Source organism: Ammospiza caudacuta, chromosome 26 (assembly GCF_027887145.1).
Source record: "Ammospiza caudacuta isolate bAmmCau1 chromosome 26, bAmmCau1.pri, whole genome shotgun sequence".
Classification (NCBI taxonomy): Eukaryota; Metazoa; Chordata; class Aves; order Passeriformes; family Passerellidae; genus Ammospiza; species Ammospiza caudacuta.
In genome coordinates, this window is record NC_080618.1 from 7,167,704 (window position 1) to 7,186,207 (window position 18,504).

Below are 18,504 nucleotides of genomic sequence, written 5' to 3' on the forward strand. Positions count from 1 at the left end.
TATATATAGATATTGTATGGATTTGTATGGAAAAGACACGCTATACAGGGATATGGTATGGATTTGTATGTAAAATACATATTATATATAGATATCGTATGTAAAATACATACTATATATAGACACTGTATGTATTCATATGTAAAATACATACTATATACAGATACTGTATGTATTCATATGTAAAATACATACTATATACAGATACTGTATGTATTCATATGTAAAATACATACTATATACAGATACTGTATGTATTCATATGTAAAATACATACTATATACAGATACTGTATGTATTCATATGTAAAATACATACTATATACAGATACTGTATGTATTCATATGTAAAATACATACTATATACAGATACTGTATGTATTCATATGTAAAATACATATTATATACAGATACTGTATGTATTCATATGTAAAATACATATTATATATAGATACTGTATGTATTCATATGTAAAATACATATTATATACAGATACTGTATGTATTCATATGTAAAATACATATTATATATAGATACTGTATGTATTCATATGTAAAATACATACTATATATAGATATTGTATATAAATAATATGTAAAAGACATTATATATATATACTACATGTAAATAGTATGTAAAATACATACCATATACAGGTATATATACTGTATGCAAATAGTATGTAAAATACTATATACAGATTATGTATTTGTGTGTAAAATACCTATTATGTATAGAGACTGCATGTATATATTATATAAAATACACACCATATATACTGTATGTAAATAGTGTGTAAAATGCATACTATATATTATACATACTATATATACTTTGAGATAAATGTTGATTTAGAAATGTTATGGAACAGGATAGCTGTTGTTGAGAAATGGAGTTGGAACGAAGTTTTAAAGCATGGGTTTGTAAATAATATTAGATATTTTTGAGAAATAGAATTATGAAAGATGTATTGCAGTAGGATTTATGAGGGGTAGTTTCAGATGATTGGTTTTGAGGTATTTATAGTGTAGTGTGGTAAAAAGTTGATAGGTTAAGAAATGTTTATAGTGTTTTGTCTAGTTTGTTGGACAATAACCTTTTCCTAACCCAAAAATAAAACAACTAAAAGGCATTTCCCCTGTGTGCACAAACATCCCTTCCCCTCCCCATCACTCCCACAGCTCCTCAGCACAGGCCACAAAATCTGAACATTTCCTGTGGCCAACAATCCATTACATTTCCAATAAATCCATTTAAGATTTATCTCACCCTTTGTGAGTATTCTATCTTGAAGAAAAATCAAAACCAACAACAACCTCCCCCCCAAAAAACCCCAGAAATTATTTATTTTTGCCTAAGGAAGAACAAGTTCAACGACTTACAGGGAACATCTTGAAAAGCTGCAGCCTGTATGCTGTCCATCCTTTCTTGGATTTATAAATGGGCAAGGGAAATTTGACATTTCTGGCATACTGGGAGAACAACAACACTAGGAAAATAGTCCTGAGGAAAAAAGGAGGATGAGGAGGGTGGGACAAGAGAGGAATGTCATTAGCACCAACATATCATGAATTCTTTTCAGCACAAACCTCTTCAGACCCTTTGCATGCAGAACTTCAATTTCAGCAGAATACAAGGCAGCAAAAGGATTAAAATTATTATTCCTCAAATGCCAGATTTGAATTCTGAAGTGCTGCAAAACTCGGCAGCTGCAAGGAGATAAATGGATCAGGGACAGGCCCAGACTGAAGGGGGATTTTCAGTTAAAATTCCTGTGCTGCCCCTTCTGTCCTCCCAAACTCCACCTGTGGTCCAGGGCTGTCTGTAAAACACAGAACTTAACTTGCTGCCAGCACCTGGCAGGAAACAGGGAAACTGGAGGGCTGTGGGCAGGAATTTTTACATTTCAAAATTTGCCATCAAACTCCAAAGCACTTGGGAAAATTTCTGTCAGGGAAATGTTTTCTTTTATTCAGATTTTTTTTTTTTAATGAATCTTTCACTAAATAGCTGCAAATGAAGCAGAATGGAGCCCAAGCCCCAAGATTTGCTGCCAGAGCAGTCCATCAGTATTAGATATCTCAATTATTATTCATTTCCCCCATCAATGAAACTGCCAAGCTCCTCTAGACATTAAAAATTATTTTTACAGATAATAAATCAGAATTCAGGGCACGCTGCTCAATCCTGAATGAGCAATTCTCAATTCTCCACCCAGCTCTGCTCTGCAAGGGCGTCCCAAAGGCTGGAGCTGTCTGAAGGAGCAAAGCTCTGCTGAAATCTGAGATTATGTTTTTATCAGCTGACTTGAAAAATAAAGAGAGGATTTTCAGCCTCTCCTCTGCCCCGGATCAGACACAAACCAGTTCTCCTCTCCCTCAGCCTCCAGGAAAAGGAGGGGCATTCACAGCCCTCAGCAGGGCAGGAGAAAAGCAGAATATCCATCTTTTCCATGCAGGAAACCCCAGAATCTCCCCAAAACCCACCATGGGCTCCCCTCCCTCCCACACCAGCCCTGAGGACAGGGAGCTTTGGATTTGATTTAGCACAGAGCTGTAAAAAAATACAATATTCAATTATTGCAATGAATTTTCCATTGGCTGCACGGGAGAGGGGCTGTGAAACAGCACCAAAGCCTTGAATGCCTCAGGAAAATCTGGATAAACAGGCAAATCAGGAATAATTATTTTTATAAATGTCAACGCAAATGTCTGATAAAGGGAATAAAGCAGCCATGGAACAAGCCAGGTCAGGAAATGGGGAAATTTGGAATCCTGCAGCTCCCAGAGGGCCCCCAGGTGATTCTTCAGGGCCAGGGACAAATTCAGGACCTTGATATCCCCAGAAAATCCACGATAATTCCAGGAGCCACATTCCCACAGAGCTGGAGTCACTCCTGAGTGGCTCCCACAGCTGTGGAGCTGATTTCATCAATCCCCTGCACATTTCTGCAGAAGCCAGAAATACTTTATTGACTGGCTAACATTTAAATCCTGCTCCTGAATTGATTTTTTTTTTTTTCAATCTGCAAAAATGTCAACTTTAATTACACATTTCCATGTCCAATTCAAAGATGTGCTTGATTCATTTTGTGTTAGCCCCAACTTGCAGAGAAATTTGTTTTACAGACAAATCAAACGTTCCTTTGGATCAGCTGCTTAATACAACAAAATCACAAAAATACTCCTGATGCCAACATGCAAGACAAAACAGAATTCAAGAGCCCTTTAAATCATAAGCTGCACTTACAGAATACTTTACATGTTCAAAGCACTGTGCAAACAGATTAGTGAGATCACAATCTGATCTCACCAAGGCATTCATTCCTCTGCTCCCAGAGCCAGCACAGCCGGGCGTGGAGCTTCAGGTCTGCTCCCCCAAAAATGGGGTTTCAATGGGACTGTTTCAGCCCCTTTTCTCCCTAAAATGGGGTTGCAATAGAGCTGTTTCTCTGCTCTCCCTAAAATGGGGTTTCAATGGAGCTGTTTCTCTTTTCTCCCCAAAATGGGGTTTCAATGGGATTGTTTCAGCCCCTTTTCTCCCTAAAATGGGGTTGCAATAGAGCTGTTTCTCTGTTCTCCCCAAAATGGGGTTTCACATGGAGCTGTTTCAGCCTCTGTTCTCCCCAAAATGGGGTTTCAATGGAGCTGTTTCTCTTTTCTCCCCAAAATGGGGTTTCAATAGAACTGTAGCAGAGGAATCAGCAATGCCAGCCCAGAAATACAAACTGCTCACTGCATTTCATCCCTCTGGGTGTTCTGTTAAATCACCTTTCCTACAGCACTGAACTCCACCCAGACAGTGGCTCCTCCTTTATAAAGTTCTGCTCTCCACACCTAATTTTTGGCCACTGTCCTCTCCTCTCTGCTCAAACCCGCATTACCATGGAATGGTTTGGGTTGGAAGAACCTTAAAGCCCACCCAGGCCCATGAAGGAGCCATGGGCAGGGACACTTTTCACTGCCCCAGGGTGCTCCAAGCCCTGCCCAGCCTGGCCTTGGGCACATCCAGGGGCAGCCACAGCTGCTCTGGGGCCTCCCCACCCTCCCAGGGAAGGATTTCCTTACAGGGAAGAGTTCCAGGCAACTGCCCTGAGCTGCTCTGTCCTGATTCCCACATTTCTGGATGAGCTGACCTCATTCAGGCTTCGGGTGTTTCTCATGGTGTTTGTTTCTTACGGTGTGTGTTTCTCATGGTGTTTGTGTCTCGTGGTGGGTGTTTCTCAGGGTGTTTGGGTCTCGTGGTGTTTGATTCTCATGGTGTTTGCTGCTCACGGTGTTTGTTTCTTATAGTGTGTATTTGTCATGGTGTTTGTGTCTCAGGGTGTGTGTTTCTCATGGTGTTTGTTTCTTGTGGTGTTTCTCATGTGTTTCTCCTCATGTGCGCTTCTCATGATGTTTGGTTCTCATGCTGTTTGGGTCTCGTGGTGTTTGTTTCTCATGATGTTTGTTTTTCATCGTGTTTCTCATGGTGTTTGGTTCCCATGGTGTTTGTTTCTCATGGTATTTCTTGTGGTGTTTTGTTCTCATGTGTTTCTCCTCATAGTGTACTTGGTTCTCATGGTGTTTGGTTCTCCTCATGGAGTTTCTCCTCATGGTGTTTGGCTCTCCTCATGCCGTTTGTTTCTCATGGTGTTTGTTATGTGTATTTCTCCTCATGGTGTTTGGTTCTCATGGTGTTTCTCAAGTTTCTCCTCATAGTGTATTTGGTTCCCATGGTGTTTTTGTTTCCCATAGTGTTTGTTTCTCATGGTGTTTGGTTCTCCTCCTGGTGTTTCTCATGTGTGCTTCTCATGGTATTTGGTTCTCATGGTGTTTCTCCTCATGGTGTTTGTTTCTCATGGTGTTTCTCACAGTGTGTGTTTCTCATGGTGTTTGGTTCCCATGGTGTTTCTCACGGTGTGTGTTTCTCATGGTGTTTGCTCATGGTGTTTCTCACAGTGTGTGTTTCTCATGGTGTTTCTCACAGTGTGTGTTTCTCATGGTGTTTCTCACAGTGTGTGTTTCTCATGGTGTTTCTCATGGTGTTTGGTTCTCCTCATGGCGTTCCTCATCATGGTGTTTGGCTCTCATGGTGTTTGTTATGTGTGTTTCTCCTCACAGTGTGTGTTTCTCATGGTGTTTGTTTCTCATGGTGTTTCTCACAGTGTGTGTTTCTCATGGTGTTTCTCACAGTGTGTGTTTCTCATGGTGTTTCTCATGGTGTTTGGTTCTCCTCACGGTGTTTCTCCACGCCTTCACAGCCCAGCCGCCCCCAGCTCTCCCCCAGCAGCCCAAACCCCGCGTGCCCAGCAGGCACCCCCGGGGGTATACTCACAGCATGGCGATGCCCCAGTGCTTGCCAGCTCTCTCCCCTGCAGCCTGGAAGCCCGAGAGGCCGATGAGGGCCACGGTGGGGGTGATGGTCAGCGGCCCGATGTAGCGCAGCAGGGCCCCGGGCAGCCCCAGCAGCCCGATCACCACCTCGATCAGCGAGGACATGATGATGGCACCTTGGATCTGAACACACAACAGGGCAGAGAGCCAGCTCAGTGCCATCTGACAGCCACAGCCAAACGCCTTTTGTTTTTCTGCTCTGGATTACAAACTGCAGTTAAAAGAATTCAGTGACACAGAAGAACTCAGCAATTTCTTTTTTTTTTTTTCCCGTCATAAAACAGCTCATTATGTTTAAGTGACTTATCGCTTTAAGCATAACACTTATGGTTTTCTCCACAAAACTATTACACAACAGACCAGTGGGCCAGTCTGGAAGCTGTGTGGAAAGCACATCACACTGTCAGACAGGAGACCTGGGGTCCAGGCTAACCTTTAAGCTCTCAGATCGAACGGCAAGGGTTGGTGCGCCACGAGGTGATGCTCCTAGCTCCTAGGGGCAGAGTGTGTGCTGCATTGGTCACAAGTGCTCCTTAGAAGCTGGATTAGAGCAGCGTTGTGGTCTCAGGAGACTGTCAGCCCTCTTGGCTGCAGGGCTCTTGGCAGGATGTAGCTATGGTTTGAACATGGGGAAGAGAGAGGGGTTGTTTTTAATTAAGAAAAAGTCGGCAGCCCAAAGCAACGGGATGGGAGATCAATTCCATGACACACGCCTTCATTTGGACTACTCTACCTGCCACCCTGGCGTGGCACAGCCCTCAGCCTGCCCTGCAGGGCACCACGACTTCACACTGCAGTGCTGAGGGTGGAGAAGGAGCTGCAGGTATCTCACAAGTCTTTGGGGGAGAATCGACCTCTTTTCACAAGAGTCTCCAACTTAAACACTTGGGAAGGAACCAGATTTCCTAAGTGCAGATTCAGCAGCCCCAGTGCACAGGGACAGCAGCAAGGGGCCTGGCAGCAGCTGAACTGCTGCACAAATCAAGGCTACAAGAAGAGTTTTCGTCTCTCTCGAGCATTTCACTGCACGGCTTTTGGGATGTGGTAACTAACTCCTGGTATTTGCTGTCCAGCAATGAACAGGTGGAAAAGATGAAGACTTCCATGAAATGAGCAAAGGGATATATTCACATGGAGATCGCAGTGAAACAAGAAATCACCAACTTAAAGACAAGAACACACAGATGATAAAGTGAGGAACTTAACTGGAGCTGGAGAGAGTGACAGCAAAAGGCAAGTCCCACATTACCTCTCGTATCCGGGGGTACCAGATGTGCTCCGTGTGCAGCAGCTCTGCTGTTCCGTTTGCAACTGTTACATCTTCCAAAGAGACAAAAAAAACAGGGGCTTCTTTTATTGCCCAGCCACTCTGCCCCGTCCCACACAAACCAAACCCCTCCCCAGGCTGCGGCTGATAAAGGAGCCCCAAATTCACGGAGAGAGCAAGTTCTGCTCAAATGAAGGCAAACAGCCAACCCCTCACTTCTCCCTGTGCTCCAAAATTCCCAGCAACCAGGGTTCCAACAGGAAAATGCCCTGATTTCCAGACAGGAAGGTCAGACAGGAGTTCCCTCCCCACTCCAGTGGGGAATTACTCAGCTGCACCCCAGCAATCCCAAACTCCTGCTGCTCCCCAGTGCAGGTCACTCACTGAAGGAGCTGAGCCCTGGGGACAGCCCCACTGGCAGCTCTGGGAGGGGAAAGGTTCAGGAGGAAGATGAGCAAAGCTCTTTGTGAGAATTTGGGGGGGGAAGGTTCAGGAGGAAGATGAGCAAAGCTCTTTGTGAGAATTTGGGGGGGGAAAGGGCTCAGGATGAAGATGAGCAAAGCTCTTTGTGAGAATTTGGGGGGGGAAGGTTCAGGAGGAAGATGAGCAAAGCTCTTTGTGAGAATTTGGGAGGGGAAAGGGCTCAGGAGGAAGATGAGCAAAGCTCTTTGTGAGAATCTGCAGTCCTGGGGAAATGGCTTTGCCACCCAGGGATGTCAGAGTTTATTTCACCAAGCTGGGTGTTAATCACATTTTGAATATGCGATAACAGAGATGTATAAACACCCAAATAATAGAAATTAAATTATCAGAGTCCAAAGGAGCCCTGGTAAGGGCTCCAGTCAGGAGTGAGCAGCCTGATTATTGCCTGTGCTGCTGCTTCCCACTGCCCACAGCCTTGGTACTGAATAACCACCCCTCACTGAACACACAAAACTGCCAGAATCATTCCCAGTCCAAGCTGAAGCCAAAGCTCCCATCCCAACCAGAATCTCTTCCCTCTGAAGCTCAAACCTCCCAGGATGACAACAGCAGCAGAGAAGAGAGTGAAAAAGAACATCCCAATCTTGTCAAAACCTGTCAGGTATGACTCCAGCAGGGGAAAACCCTGGTCTGGAGGTGATGCTGCTCATTGCTCAAACTCCCTCCCACTCACCACTTCAAAGGGCTCGCTTGGACTCGCTGCTTCCCAACATTTGGAACATTCCGGGAAGGAACATTTGCAGAATGCAAATGGAGCACAAGAACTACTTCATGCCACAGTTACAGCTCCTTTGTCAACGTTTTTATATTAAAAAATTCCCAGAAACTGAACTCCACAAGGACAATTTCAGGAATCTTCTGTGGCAGATATTTGAACACTGTAAAAAGAGAGGCTTTCCATATTCCCTGCTCTTCACTCCCAGTTTTTACATCAGAGGCTCTGGCAGCTGCACTCCAGGTGAGCTGGGCCATTTGTCACCTAAACAACACCTAAACATAAAGGATAAACAACAATTACCTGTGTTATTGCACTTCCACTTCTCCAGGGAGAGAATTGCTCTGGCAGGTGCTAAGAACGCAAAAGCGCTGGCTTGGAACAGGGGTAACCTGGGGAGGAGAGGAGAGATGGTGACGTCCTGTGGGGTGGCCACTCAAACAACCCTGTGCTGAGCTATTAAACTGGGAAATCACAGGATTTCTCACCAAAAACAACCAGACAGAGAAACACAAAGACTTCGCAAGGCAAAGAGCTGACAGCACCTGCCTGGAGTGACTCCAGGGGCCAGGCAGGTGTGACAGCAGCACAGGGACACAGGGGGACACTGAGGTAAAGGTGCAGCTTTCACCCTCCCAGCTCTCTGGAGCTGCAGTTTTTCCCTCCCAGCTCTCTGGAGATGCAGTTTTCACCCTCTCAGCTCTCTGGAGCTGCAGTTTTTCCCTCCCAGCTCTCTGGAGATGCAGTTTTCACCCTCCCAGCTCTCTGGAGATGCAGTTTTCACCCTCCCAGCTCTCTGGAGATGCAGTTCTTCCCCTCCCAGCTCTCTGGAGCTGCAGTTCTTCCCCTCCCAGCTCTCTGGAGCTGCAGCCTGCAGGCTCCATCCCTCCCCTGTGCATGACTCTGAGCTCACTCATTTTGGAGTGCATGTCTCAATAACTGCTGGGCTGATGGGAGCAGATTAGATGTTCCCAGTGCCTGCCACCAATAAATACAAACACCACAAGAATTTCAAGATGACATTCTTAGCATTGATGTTTATACTTCCCGAAAGATTTGAGAGATCTGAAGAGGATCTACCTGCACCACGTATGAATTTGCTGACCTCACTGCACCTTGTGTAACAAATATCCCAAGGTTACTAAACTGCAGATGCACTCTGAACTATTCCACAGATACTGACAGGAATGCATTGCCAGGAGATCCCCTTAACGGGAAATCCCGAGGTGTGACACAGGGAATGAGGGCAGGAAAAAGAACTGTTCAGGTGAAGATCAGAAAATGCTCACAGGAGGAGAGGCGTGGGGGGAAATGGGGAACAGAGAGCACAGGAAAGATCAAACCAGTTATTAATGGAGTTGGGAAGTTCGCAGGAGCAGTCTGGGCAACTTCAAAGCCACCAAATGTTGAAAGCTGCATTATAAACTCAAACTTCATGAACTCCATGAGGCATCCAAGCATGGCTGGCTGGACAGAACTCCCCTGGGAGCTCCCCATGCAGAAATGCCAGCTCCAGGAAGCCAGGGCTGGTGGCTCAGGATGATTCAGCCCATCAGGCAGAGCTGGTGCCCGTGGCAGGGCTGCAATACCTGGAACAAGCTGCTACTGCTCCATCCCACCTACACAGCCCCCTCAAAGGTTTGGTAAGCACACGCTGCAAACACATTCTCCAGGGCTGAGCTCACTGCTGCCAGCCTGGGCTGTTGTGCATCCCATGGAACACCAGCCCAGGGATGGGAAACCACACCCCAGCACCTGGCCCTGCTCCACTGTTATGTGACACAGCTAACTCCCAAAACAGTGGGGATTCTCCCCCTAAGCCGGGCAAAAAAAGAGTAATTTAAGTTTTCTCAAACAAATTGTTCAAAATCAGTCAAGCAAGCTCCGTCCCCTCCTCAGGTGACAGCTGCAGCCTGGGAGTGACTTACAGATTTTAAGGCAGCCACTCAGTGCCAGCCAGCTGAAGCACCAAAGCTCCTGAGTGGGGTTTTCATTTCAACTCCATGTCTAAGCCATCCAGCTGCTCCGTTCTGGCACGGATTGAGTGAAGAGAGGAGTTTCTCTGCAGGCAAAGGCACCTGGAAATGTCTCACTGGGCCCCCATGTCCCACAGATGTGAGAAAGCTGAGCCAGAGCAGGGCACAGCAGCAGAGCTGCCACCCTGGCGGGGATTAAAGGTGCGCTGAATTACCTCAGCGCCGCTAATTACCCACTAATGAACCCCTGCCAGAGCTGGGGCTCACTGCACAAGCCAGGGAATAGCTGGAATTCCTAGAACTGGTCTGGGTACCCAACCTACCCCAACTCCACCCCGTAATCGAGCTAAATCCATCTTTAAGAACCCTTAAACCATGGAATTTGACCTTTTGAAACCTTTATTTGCTGAAATACTTTGCAGTTGACAGACTTGCCAATGAATACTTGCAAATCTCATTGAGAGGCCTGAGCTGCTGTATCCCATTCCCAGCCTTACATAAACCCCCCATCACATGGGCAAGAGTTATAAAACATCCCAGCGTGGAAATTTCCTCCCCAAACACAAGTTATTTTAAGACCCAAACACAATTTGGCCTTCAGGGATATGAAAATGTAAGTACAATGCAAGTTGGGAGCCACTGAAAAGGGAAAAATCCCAGCAGGGCGGAGGGCAGGGCTGGGATTACACAGAAAGAACAGAGAATTTCAAAATTCTGTAATTTTGGCTCTGTGATTTTGGGCACCCTTCTCTCTGAATGAGCCCCAAATCCCCCTCTAGTAAGTGATAAAAAAACGCAAGATTATTAAGGGAGGAAAAAAACCCAAATATGACAAACTTCCAGACAAGGTACATGAGGATTTATGGTTACAGCACAAAGAGCCAGCCAGACTGGAAATAAGATTATTGACTTGGGGAGTCTTTACTTAAAGAAAATACATTGGGGAAAGAAAGTTTGCTTTTGCAACAGCTTCCACTCTGTTGTTTTGCCATCAGAGTGAACTTTTCGAGACAGAGGAGTGAACTCCTAAGTCCAGTAAGACAAAAGAAATAGAGGGAAGGGTTTTTTTTTCCCCCAAAGGAAAAAGTGAAGCAAAGGTAACTCAACCACCTAAAGATTCTGGCTCTTAACTAAATCCTTAAAAATGTGGAATTTTCTAGTGGCAAGCAGGATTTCTGCCTGTGCCCAGGCCTACCTGCAGTCCAAGGTGGTCTGCAGCAGAAATTAATAAAACCACCACAGTCAGCCCCTCTTTATCAAGGTGTGTGAATGAATTTTTGCTCTCCCAGGAACACTTCCACCTTGTTTCCTCTCCCTGCTGGATTTTCTCACTCCTGGGATGCCTTGTGTTATTTCAGATCCACATTTTTTTGGGAAGCAGCTTTCTAAAAGCTCACCCTAACTGCTGCTCTGCTGCTGTTGGTTTTGTGTTTCTGGAAACCAACAAATTTCTGTGCCCAGGCCCTCACCTGCAGCCCAAGGTGGTCTGGAGCAGAAATTAATAAAACCACCCCAGTCAGCCCCTCTTTACCAAGGCAGCCCCTCTTTACCAAGGTGTGTGAATGAATTGTTCCTCTCCCAGAACACTCCTGCCTTCTCTGTTCTGGGAACCCCCGAATTTTTGTCCTAAGGCTCACCTGCAGCCGAAGGTGGTCTGGAGCAGAAATTAAATTAAAACCACCAGAGTCAGCCCCTCTTTTCCAAGGTGTGCGAATGAACTGCTCCTCTCCCAGAACACTCCTGCCTTCTCTGTTCTGGGAACCCCCGAATTTTTGTCCTAAGGCTCACCTGCAGCCGAAGGTGGTCTGGAGCAGAAATTAAATTAAAACCACCAGAGTCAGCCCCTCTTTTCCAAGGTGTGCGAATGAACTGCTCCTCTCCCAGAACACTCCTGCCTTCTCTGTCCTGGGAACCCCCAAATTTTTGTCCTAAGGCTCACCTGCAGCCGAAGGTGGTCTGCAGCAGGGTGGTGATGCCCACGCAGAAGAAGATGGTCCCGATGAGCTGGCTGGTGGCCCACTGGTCGAAGCCCACGCACATGGCATCGGCCAGCAGGAAGGGCACGGCGATGGTCCCGCTGAAACACGTCAGGTAGTGCTGGGGGCACAGGGTTAGTGCTGCAAACCGTCCTTCCAGCCCGTCCCCAGCATCAGACACGCACTTAGAGGAGTTTAGGGATCTTAGGGGAGCTGAGGTTTTAGTCGGAGATAAGCTTTGTGGGAGTTAATCAAAATAAATGGGTAGGTCTTGATGAAGTTATGCTGTAATAGTTAACTAATAATTGACTGCTTGTCAACATAATGTATGGCTAGCTGGGTTGATAATACAGAATTATAAGAATATATTCTTATAGAAGAATATAGGAATTGATAAATAGCTTTTAGGAACATAAGGCAATTGCTTTTAGGAACATAAGGCAATTGTTTTTAGGAACATAGGACAATTGGAGGCCTCCTCTCTTCTGAAACCAGCTGAAAACAGGGGAGTTCTACCAAGCGTTCATTTGTCATATTTGCATTGAAAAGGCAGAAAGGTCAGAAGGAGGAAGGTTTCATTTACTTCCTCATTTTGGGACCCCTCACCATCAAAGGGACCCATTTCAAGGGACAAACTACTCATGCTTAATGGCTTTTGAACTAATTACGATATGGAGCAGGGGATGGGATGTACCAAAGTTATGAATATGCATTTGTATTTTGGATAGTCAATACTTGTATGGATAAAAGGGCTCTGTAATCACCTGTAAATTGGGTGTGTATTTGGGAGCTATCCCACAATAAACAAACACTTCCTAACTCTAAATTGTTAGAGAGTTTTTGGATATTGGTACCCGATCAATATCCTTATTGGGAATGGGATGTACCAAAGCCATGAATATGTATTTCTACTTTGGGTACTCAATATTTGTATAGATAAAAGCGCTCTGTAATCACCTGTAAATTGGGTGTGTGTTTGGGAGCTATCCCACAACAAACACACACTTTCTAACTCTAAACTGTCAGAGTTCTTGTCCATCACAGCTGGGTATCAGTACTAGATCAATATCCACATTTTTAATAAATCAAGCAGCTTCTGTTCCTGCCTCTGAACCCCCAGCAGAGCTCCCCTTCCCAGAGCTTTGCTTTCAGTGCTTCTCATGATCCCCACGTGGAGATTTCTGATTTTCTCGTTTCTGATTTTTGCGATTTCTGGGGGATCCCGGGCCCCTGGAACACCCCGCTCTCCTGAGGAGGCACCCAGGTAGCAGTGCTGAGAGCAGCCTCCAGCCCAGAAATAATTCCACTCACACTGGCTCACATCCCCTGCTCACACACAGAGGACTCCTCGACTCTTCCTCCACCCGGGTACACCAAAAGCAAAACAAACCCAACAAATTTTCACCAAACTCCACACAAAAGTGAAAACAGAATTCCTACAGAACTGCCTGTCCTTGAGGAAAAGGCAGCAAGGAAAAGGATGCTTTGGAATGTGTTTGGAGGTCTCAAGGTCCTTCACAGAGGTTACCAGATTCTCAGCATTCCTGCGGGCCAGATGTTATTGCCACTGCAGAGGGAAGGGAGGAGGTGGGACTGGAGCAGTGGCTGAGCTGCAGGAAGCACCTGCTCGTGCTCCAAGGGCAAGCCAGGTGCAGGGTGATGCTCTCAGCACTGAAATAACTGCAGCAGCAGCTTTAATATTCACTATTTCAGGTCTAAACCCTTGTATCTCCCCATTTTTATCTCCAGCGGTGCCCAATGTCCCTTGTGAGGGTCTCCACTGAGCCTCTGCTCACTTCATTTACCAACAGCAGCTTTTAACTCAATAAATATTGGAGTGACTCTCACAAATGCATGAGCTGAAAACTGAAATCATTCTCGGAGCAGTGATCTGAGTCTGATCAACCTGAGAAAAAACCTAACATCTCCTTCAAAATCATTCCTAAGGCAGTGATCTGAGTGTGATCAGCTTCAGAAGAAACCTCCTAACACCTTCAAAATCATTCTCAGAGCAGCGATCTGAGTGTGAACAATCTCAGAAAAAAACCTCCCAACATCTCCTTCAAAATCATTCCCGGAGCAATGATCTGAGTGTGATCAGCCTCAGAAGAAACCTCCCAACACCTTCCTCAAACAGGTGAGAGTGGAGAAGGATAAACCTCACAAACACAATGACCTGCACAGAAAATCCTCAATAAATTTGGAAGCCACAGAAGCAAAAGCTGCCTCTGCTTGGGGACGTACCTGCAAGCCCAGGAAGATGCAGAGGTACCAGGGAGGAACATCCTCAATGGTGTAAATCATGTCAGTCCTCTGGGCATCCAAGCTGCCACTGCTGTCCAGGGTCTCTGCCAGGGAGCTCTGCAGGAACAAGGGGCACAGCAGGTTAGTGCTGCACAGAATAAAGGGAATTTCAGCCCCCAGGCTGCTTCAGCAGCTCTGGTTTGTGACAATTTCAAAGCCTTTCCCATCCAGCTCCTGAATTTGTAGCCAGCACGTTCCCTTCTGAACACTCCCTGCTTATTTATTTATAATTGCTGATTTCTGACAGAACTGATCTGGCAGCCAAAAGGTGCCCAAAAATGGATTCAGCATGACAAGGCTGTTAAAAAACCCCACCAAACCCCAAAACCACAAAAACAAACAGAAAAAGAAGACAGGGAAGAATTGGAACTAAGGAGAAGAGCTCTGCCCTTGCACCAGAGACCAAAATCGCTGGCTAAAATAAATCCTCATTATGATAATTGCTTCCCTGCTTTGCTCTTACCCAGTTTCATCTTGGTTAACCGCTTTTAGCCAAAGAATTCATCATTTCCCTTCTTCCCCCTCATTTATGCAGTCAGGAAAAATGCTGATTATTTATTACACCCAAATTAATCCCCAACCAATTTCCACCAGCCAGGCAGAATTCCCCCAGGAATTTCAATTCCCACAGGAATCCACTGCCAGTGCCAATGGAGAAGTGAGCACAGCCATTCACACATCAACACCCCAGTGAAACAAGGGCCAGCTCTGCCATTTCTCTGTCACAAATAAGTGGAATCTGGCTTGGGAATTCCTGAGAACAAACCCACAACGCTCCAAATGCCCAGCACAACAACAGAAGCAGGAGGAAGTATCAGATGTTGTAATTTCAGAGCAAGCAGCTCAAAAATTACCTTACACAACAGCTGCTGTGCCCTAATCCAGCCCGGGACGCTGTGAGCCCACGTGGAGCTGCCTCACACAGAGCCTGGGAGCTCTGCCACACTCGTGACTGCCCCAAATGGGCTCCACTTCTCCAAAAATGCCCACCACAGCCAGGGCTGGGCTGGGCTGGGCTGCACTCGGTGCCACCTGCCAGGCCAGCAGCCAAAGTGAGCCTGGCACTGCCCTCCCACCCCAGCCTGCTGCTGGGAGGACAAATCCACTGGGGAAATTCACATTTGGGGGGTGAAAGCGGGCACAGCGCTGAGGGTGCTGCAGCAGAAATGCAGAATACAGGAATTCATTTGAGAGAACTCCTGACAGCACTTGGGGCAATGCTCTCCCCTCCTGCAGCACCAGTGACAGCCTTCCACGGGCTGAAAAAGGAACAAACTCTCTCCTGACCCAGTTCTCTAAAAAAAACCATGTGAATAAAATCAGGGATCTGAGCCACGGAATGGCTGAGGGTGGAAAAGCCCTCTCAGATGCCCAGCTCCGACCAGCAGCACCACCGTGGGCATCACCAACCCCATCTCCAACTTTAACACCTCTGGGGATGGGGACTCCACCACTGCCCCTTCCCACCCCTGACCACCCTTTCCAGAGGAAAATTCCTCCCAAATAAATTAAAAAATGTCCAGCCTGGCCCTGCCCTGGCTGGGCTGCAAGGACCTCAGGGCCCAGTGCCACTCCACACGTTCCTTTCATGTGCTGAACAGTTCCCATACATTCAGGAACTGTATCTTTCATTTTCTGTCCTATGGGGTAGGTTTGGATTTATTATTAAACAATATCCTACAAATTTAAAATAGCAAAAGAAGCCAGAACTGGTTTGTTGCCATGAGGGAAGGAACGGGGTGATGGTTTAGCTGACTGAGGGGTTTATTTTGGATTAGGCTGTGGGTTGAGGGCTTTTTTTGAGATTTCTGGAGAAAACAACAATGAAAACAACAATTCCACTGTCTCAGGGTGCTCCAAGCCCCTTCCAGGCTGGCATTGGGCACCTCCAGGGGCAGCCAGAGCTGCTCTGGGCACCTGTGCCAAGGCTGCCCACCCTGTTACTGCACTGGGAGCCACAGCAAAGCTTTAACTCCAGGGGAAATGCTTCCTCTACAGCTCCAGGTCTCTCTAAGGTGAATTATTCTCCATCACCCCCAGTTCTGATGCCAGCTGGGAGGGAGGGAAGCACAGCTTGGGCAAAGCAGGAACACTGAGGTGTCTGGAGATGGCTTATCTCATTGCACAATTCACCCCAACACCTCTGGCTCGAGGCTTTTATCAGATTGTGCCTCTCCACTCCAGCCCCAGCATGCTCCAAACACCAGCCCTCAAACCTCTGAGAGGTAACAAAAAGCTGCCCATGAAATGTGAGTGTGGGGATGGGAGTGGGGCACCTGGGCAGGCTGAGCTGGGAGGCTCCAGGCCCTGACAGACCTCTGGCTGCTCAGGGGATGGTTTAAATCTGAAATTCAGGAGAGAAAACATGAACCGCATCCCCTGGTGTCATCCCTGCCCCAGCAGAAACCACAGCCTTGAAGGAAGGAGCATCATGGTGTCCCTGCTTGGAGCCAGGAGTTTTGTTCCTGTTTCCATCAGGGCATTTGAGAAACTTGGGTCATGCTGAGGCTTTTCAGAGACAAAAACAACCCAAAGAAACCATGGATTGAAGGAAGGAGCATCATGGTGTCCCTGCTTGGAGTCAGGAGTTTTGTTCCTGTTTCAATTCAGGACATTTGAAACACTTGGGTCAGGCTGAGGCTTTTTCAGAGACAAAAACAACCAGTTGGACTAAACATTTTGGAAGTTCAGTTTAGCATAATCCTCATCCTTTTTTTAAACAAAGCTCAGACTCACACCATCTCAGCTTGCAGGATCATCCCTGAACAGACCCAGGGAACGAAAGAATGGAGAAAAAAAGCTGGAAAAATCCCACCCAAGGGCATGAACTGCTCCCACCACTTCCTGAGTCATGGCCCCAGTGCTGCACCCACAGTGTGTGACCACGAGTCACGAGGGCAGAAGTGCCTGGGGAGATGTGGATGTGCAAGTCAGCAGCTCTGGGACAGGAAAGCACCAAAAATGAGCTCCCAACAGCAGGAGAGCCCCAGGCAGCCTGTTTCACATGAATTCAGCCCCAGTACCTTCTCTGCTATGCCATTTTCTGTGGTGTAGATGGCCATCAGCTCTGTGTCCTCTGTGTCCTGGTCACCGCTGGACGTGGCTCCACCGTTTATCACCACCTTAAAAAGCAGCAAAAACAGAAATAGGTGAAGTTAAAATCAACATTTCCTCTGCCATCACACCTCATATATCATTTTCTCTGTGGGTGCTTGAGATGTGCCTCTGACATTTAGTCAGAGAACATGAGGAGCATGGCAAGGCATCGCTTCTGTAACAGCAGGGACAGAGAGCACAGAGAGCTGGCTGTGCTACACACAAATATTCACAGTTTTGTCACTGACTGCCCATGGAAATCAAGGGTTTGTACACCTGGGGCATTACTGGAGCATTATTTGGACTCATCCTCAATTTGCTCTGACCATGGGGAGCTCCATGTCCTGGGAATGAGCACACACAGCAGGGCTGGCTGTGCTACACACAAATATTCACAGTTTTGTCACTGACTGCTCATGGAAATCAAGGGTTTGTACACCTGGGGCATTACTGGAGCATTATTTGGACTCATCCTCAATTTGCTCTGACCATGGGGAGCTCCATGTCCTGGGAATGAGCACACACAGCAGGGCTGGCTGTGCTACACACAAATATTCAGAGTTTTGTCACTGACTGCCCATGGAAACCAAGGGTTTGTACGCCTGGAGCATCATTCCCTGCCCAGGGCTCACTCACAGGCAGGGTGAAGAAGGTGGGGTGCTTGGACTCATCCTCGTATTTGCCCTCCGTGGAGCCCCCTCCTGCCTCCACTGACTTGGCCGTGGTGTTCTTGCCAATCCCCATGGTGTCCAGCACGTCCAGGACTTGCATGCAGCACCCAGGAGGTGCCTCTGGGACAGGCCAAGAACAAAGGACAGCTCCTTTTCCCAGCAGCAGCAGCAGCAGCTCCAGGAGTCACTGAGGAGCTCAGTAATCCAGCCGGGACATCAGCGTGTCCTTCCCATCAACAGCTCCTAGGAGGGAAGGGAGAAATCGGAGTTTTTAGGAGGGAAATAAGTCAGGCTCGTCATCTGAAGGTTTTTTTAGGAGGAAAACGAGTCAGGTTCATCATCTGAGGGTCCTGAGTTTGTTCCTCACCATATGTTGGTTCTTGGCCTCTTTACTTCTGTTAAAGGCACTTGAGATGATAGTTCACATTCAGATTTAAATATTTATTATTTCTCATCTCCATTACAAGTCCTGAGTTCTACAGCATTCTACTAACAAGCCACAGAATGGTGAACTCTCTTTCTATTCAATTAAGAAATGGCACTCAAATTATTTTTACTTTTAACCCAATAACTGATCACTCCAAGTCTGCAATGTGGACTTTTTTATCCAATTACACAATACCACCCAAACTTATGAAGAAG

The 18,504-nt window shown here is 46.6% G+C and overlaps 1 protein-coding gene across 2 annotated transcripts in view; it reads right to left on the bottom strand.

The window, feature by feature from the left end:
• The window catches only part of SLC23A2 (solute carrier family 23 member 2), a 54,745-nt gene that overhangs the window by 15,975 nt on the left and 20,266 nt on the right, over positions 1-18,504 (bottom strand). For both annotated transcript variants that reach the window (XM_058820200.1, XM_058820201.1), the window contains exons 2-9: positions 17,828-18,105; positions 17,119-17,217; positions 14,036-14,152; positions 11,755-11,912; positions 8,143-8,231; positions 6,624-6,694; positions 5,316-5,497; positions 1,382-1,502 (exon numbers count right to left, since the gene is read on the bottom strand). In XM_058820200.1, coding sequence (XP_058676183.1) covers positions 1,382-1,502; positions 5,316-5,497; positions 6,624-6,694; positions 8,143-8,231; positions 11,755-11,912; positions 14,036-14,152; positions 17,119-17,217; positions 17,828-17,962 — 972 coding nt within the window. In that variant the 5' untranslated portion in view covers positions 17,963-18,105. The remainder of the gene's footprint in view (positions 1-1,381; positions 1,503-5,315; positions 5,498-6,623; positions 6,695-8,142; positions 8,232-11,754; positions 11,913-14,035; positions 14,153-17,118; positions 17,218-17,827; positions 18,106-18,504) is intronic.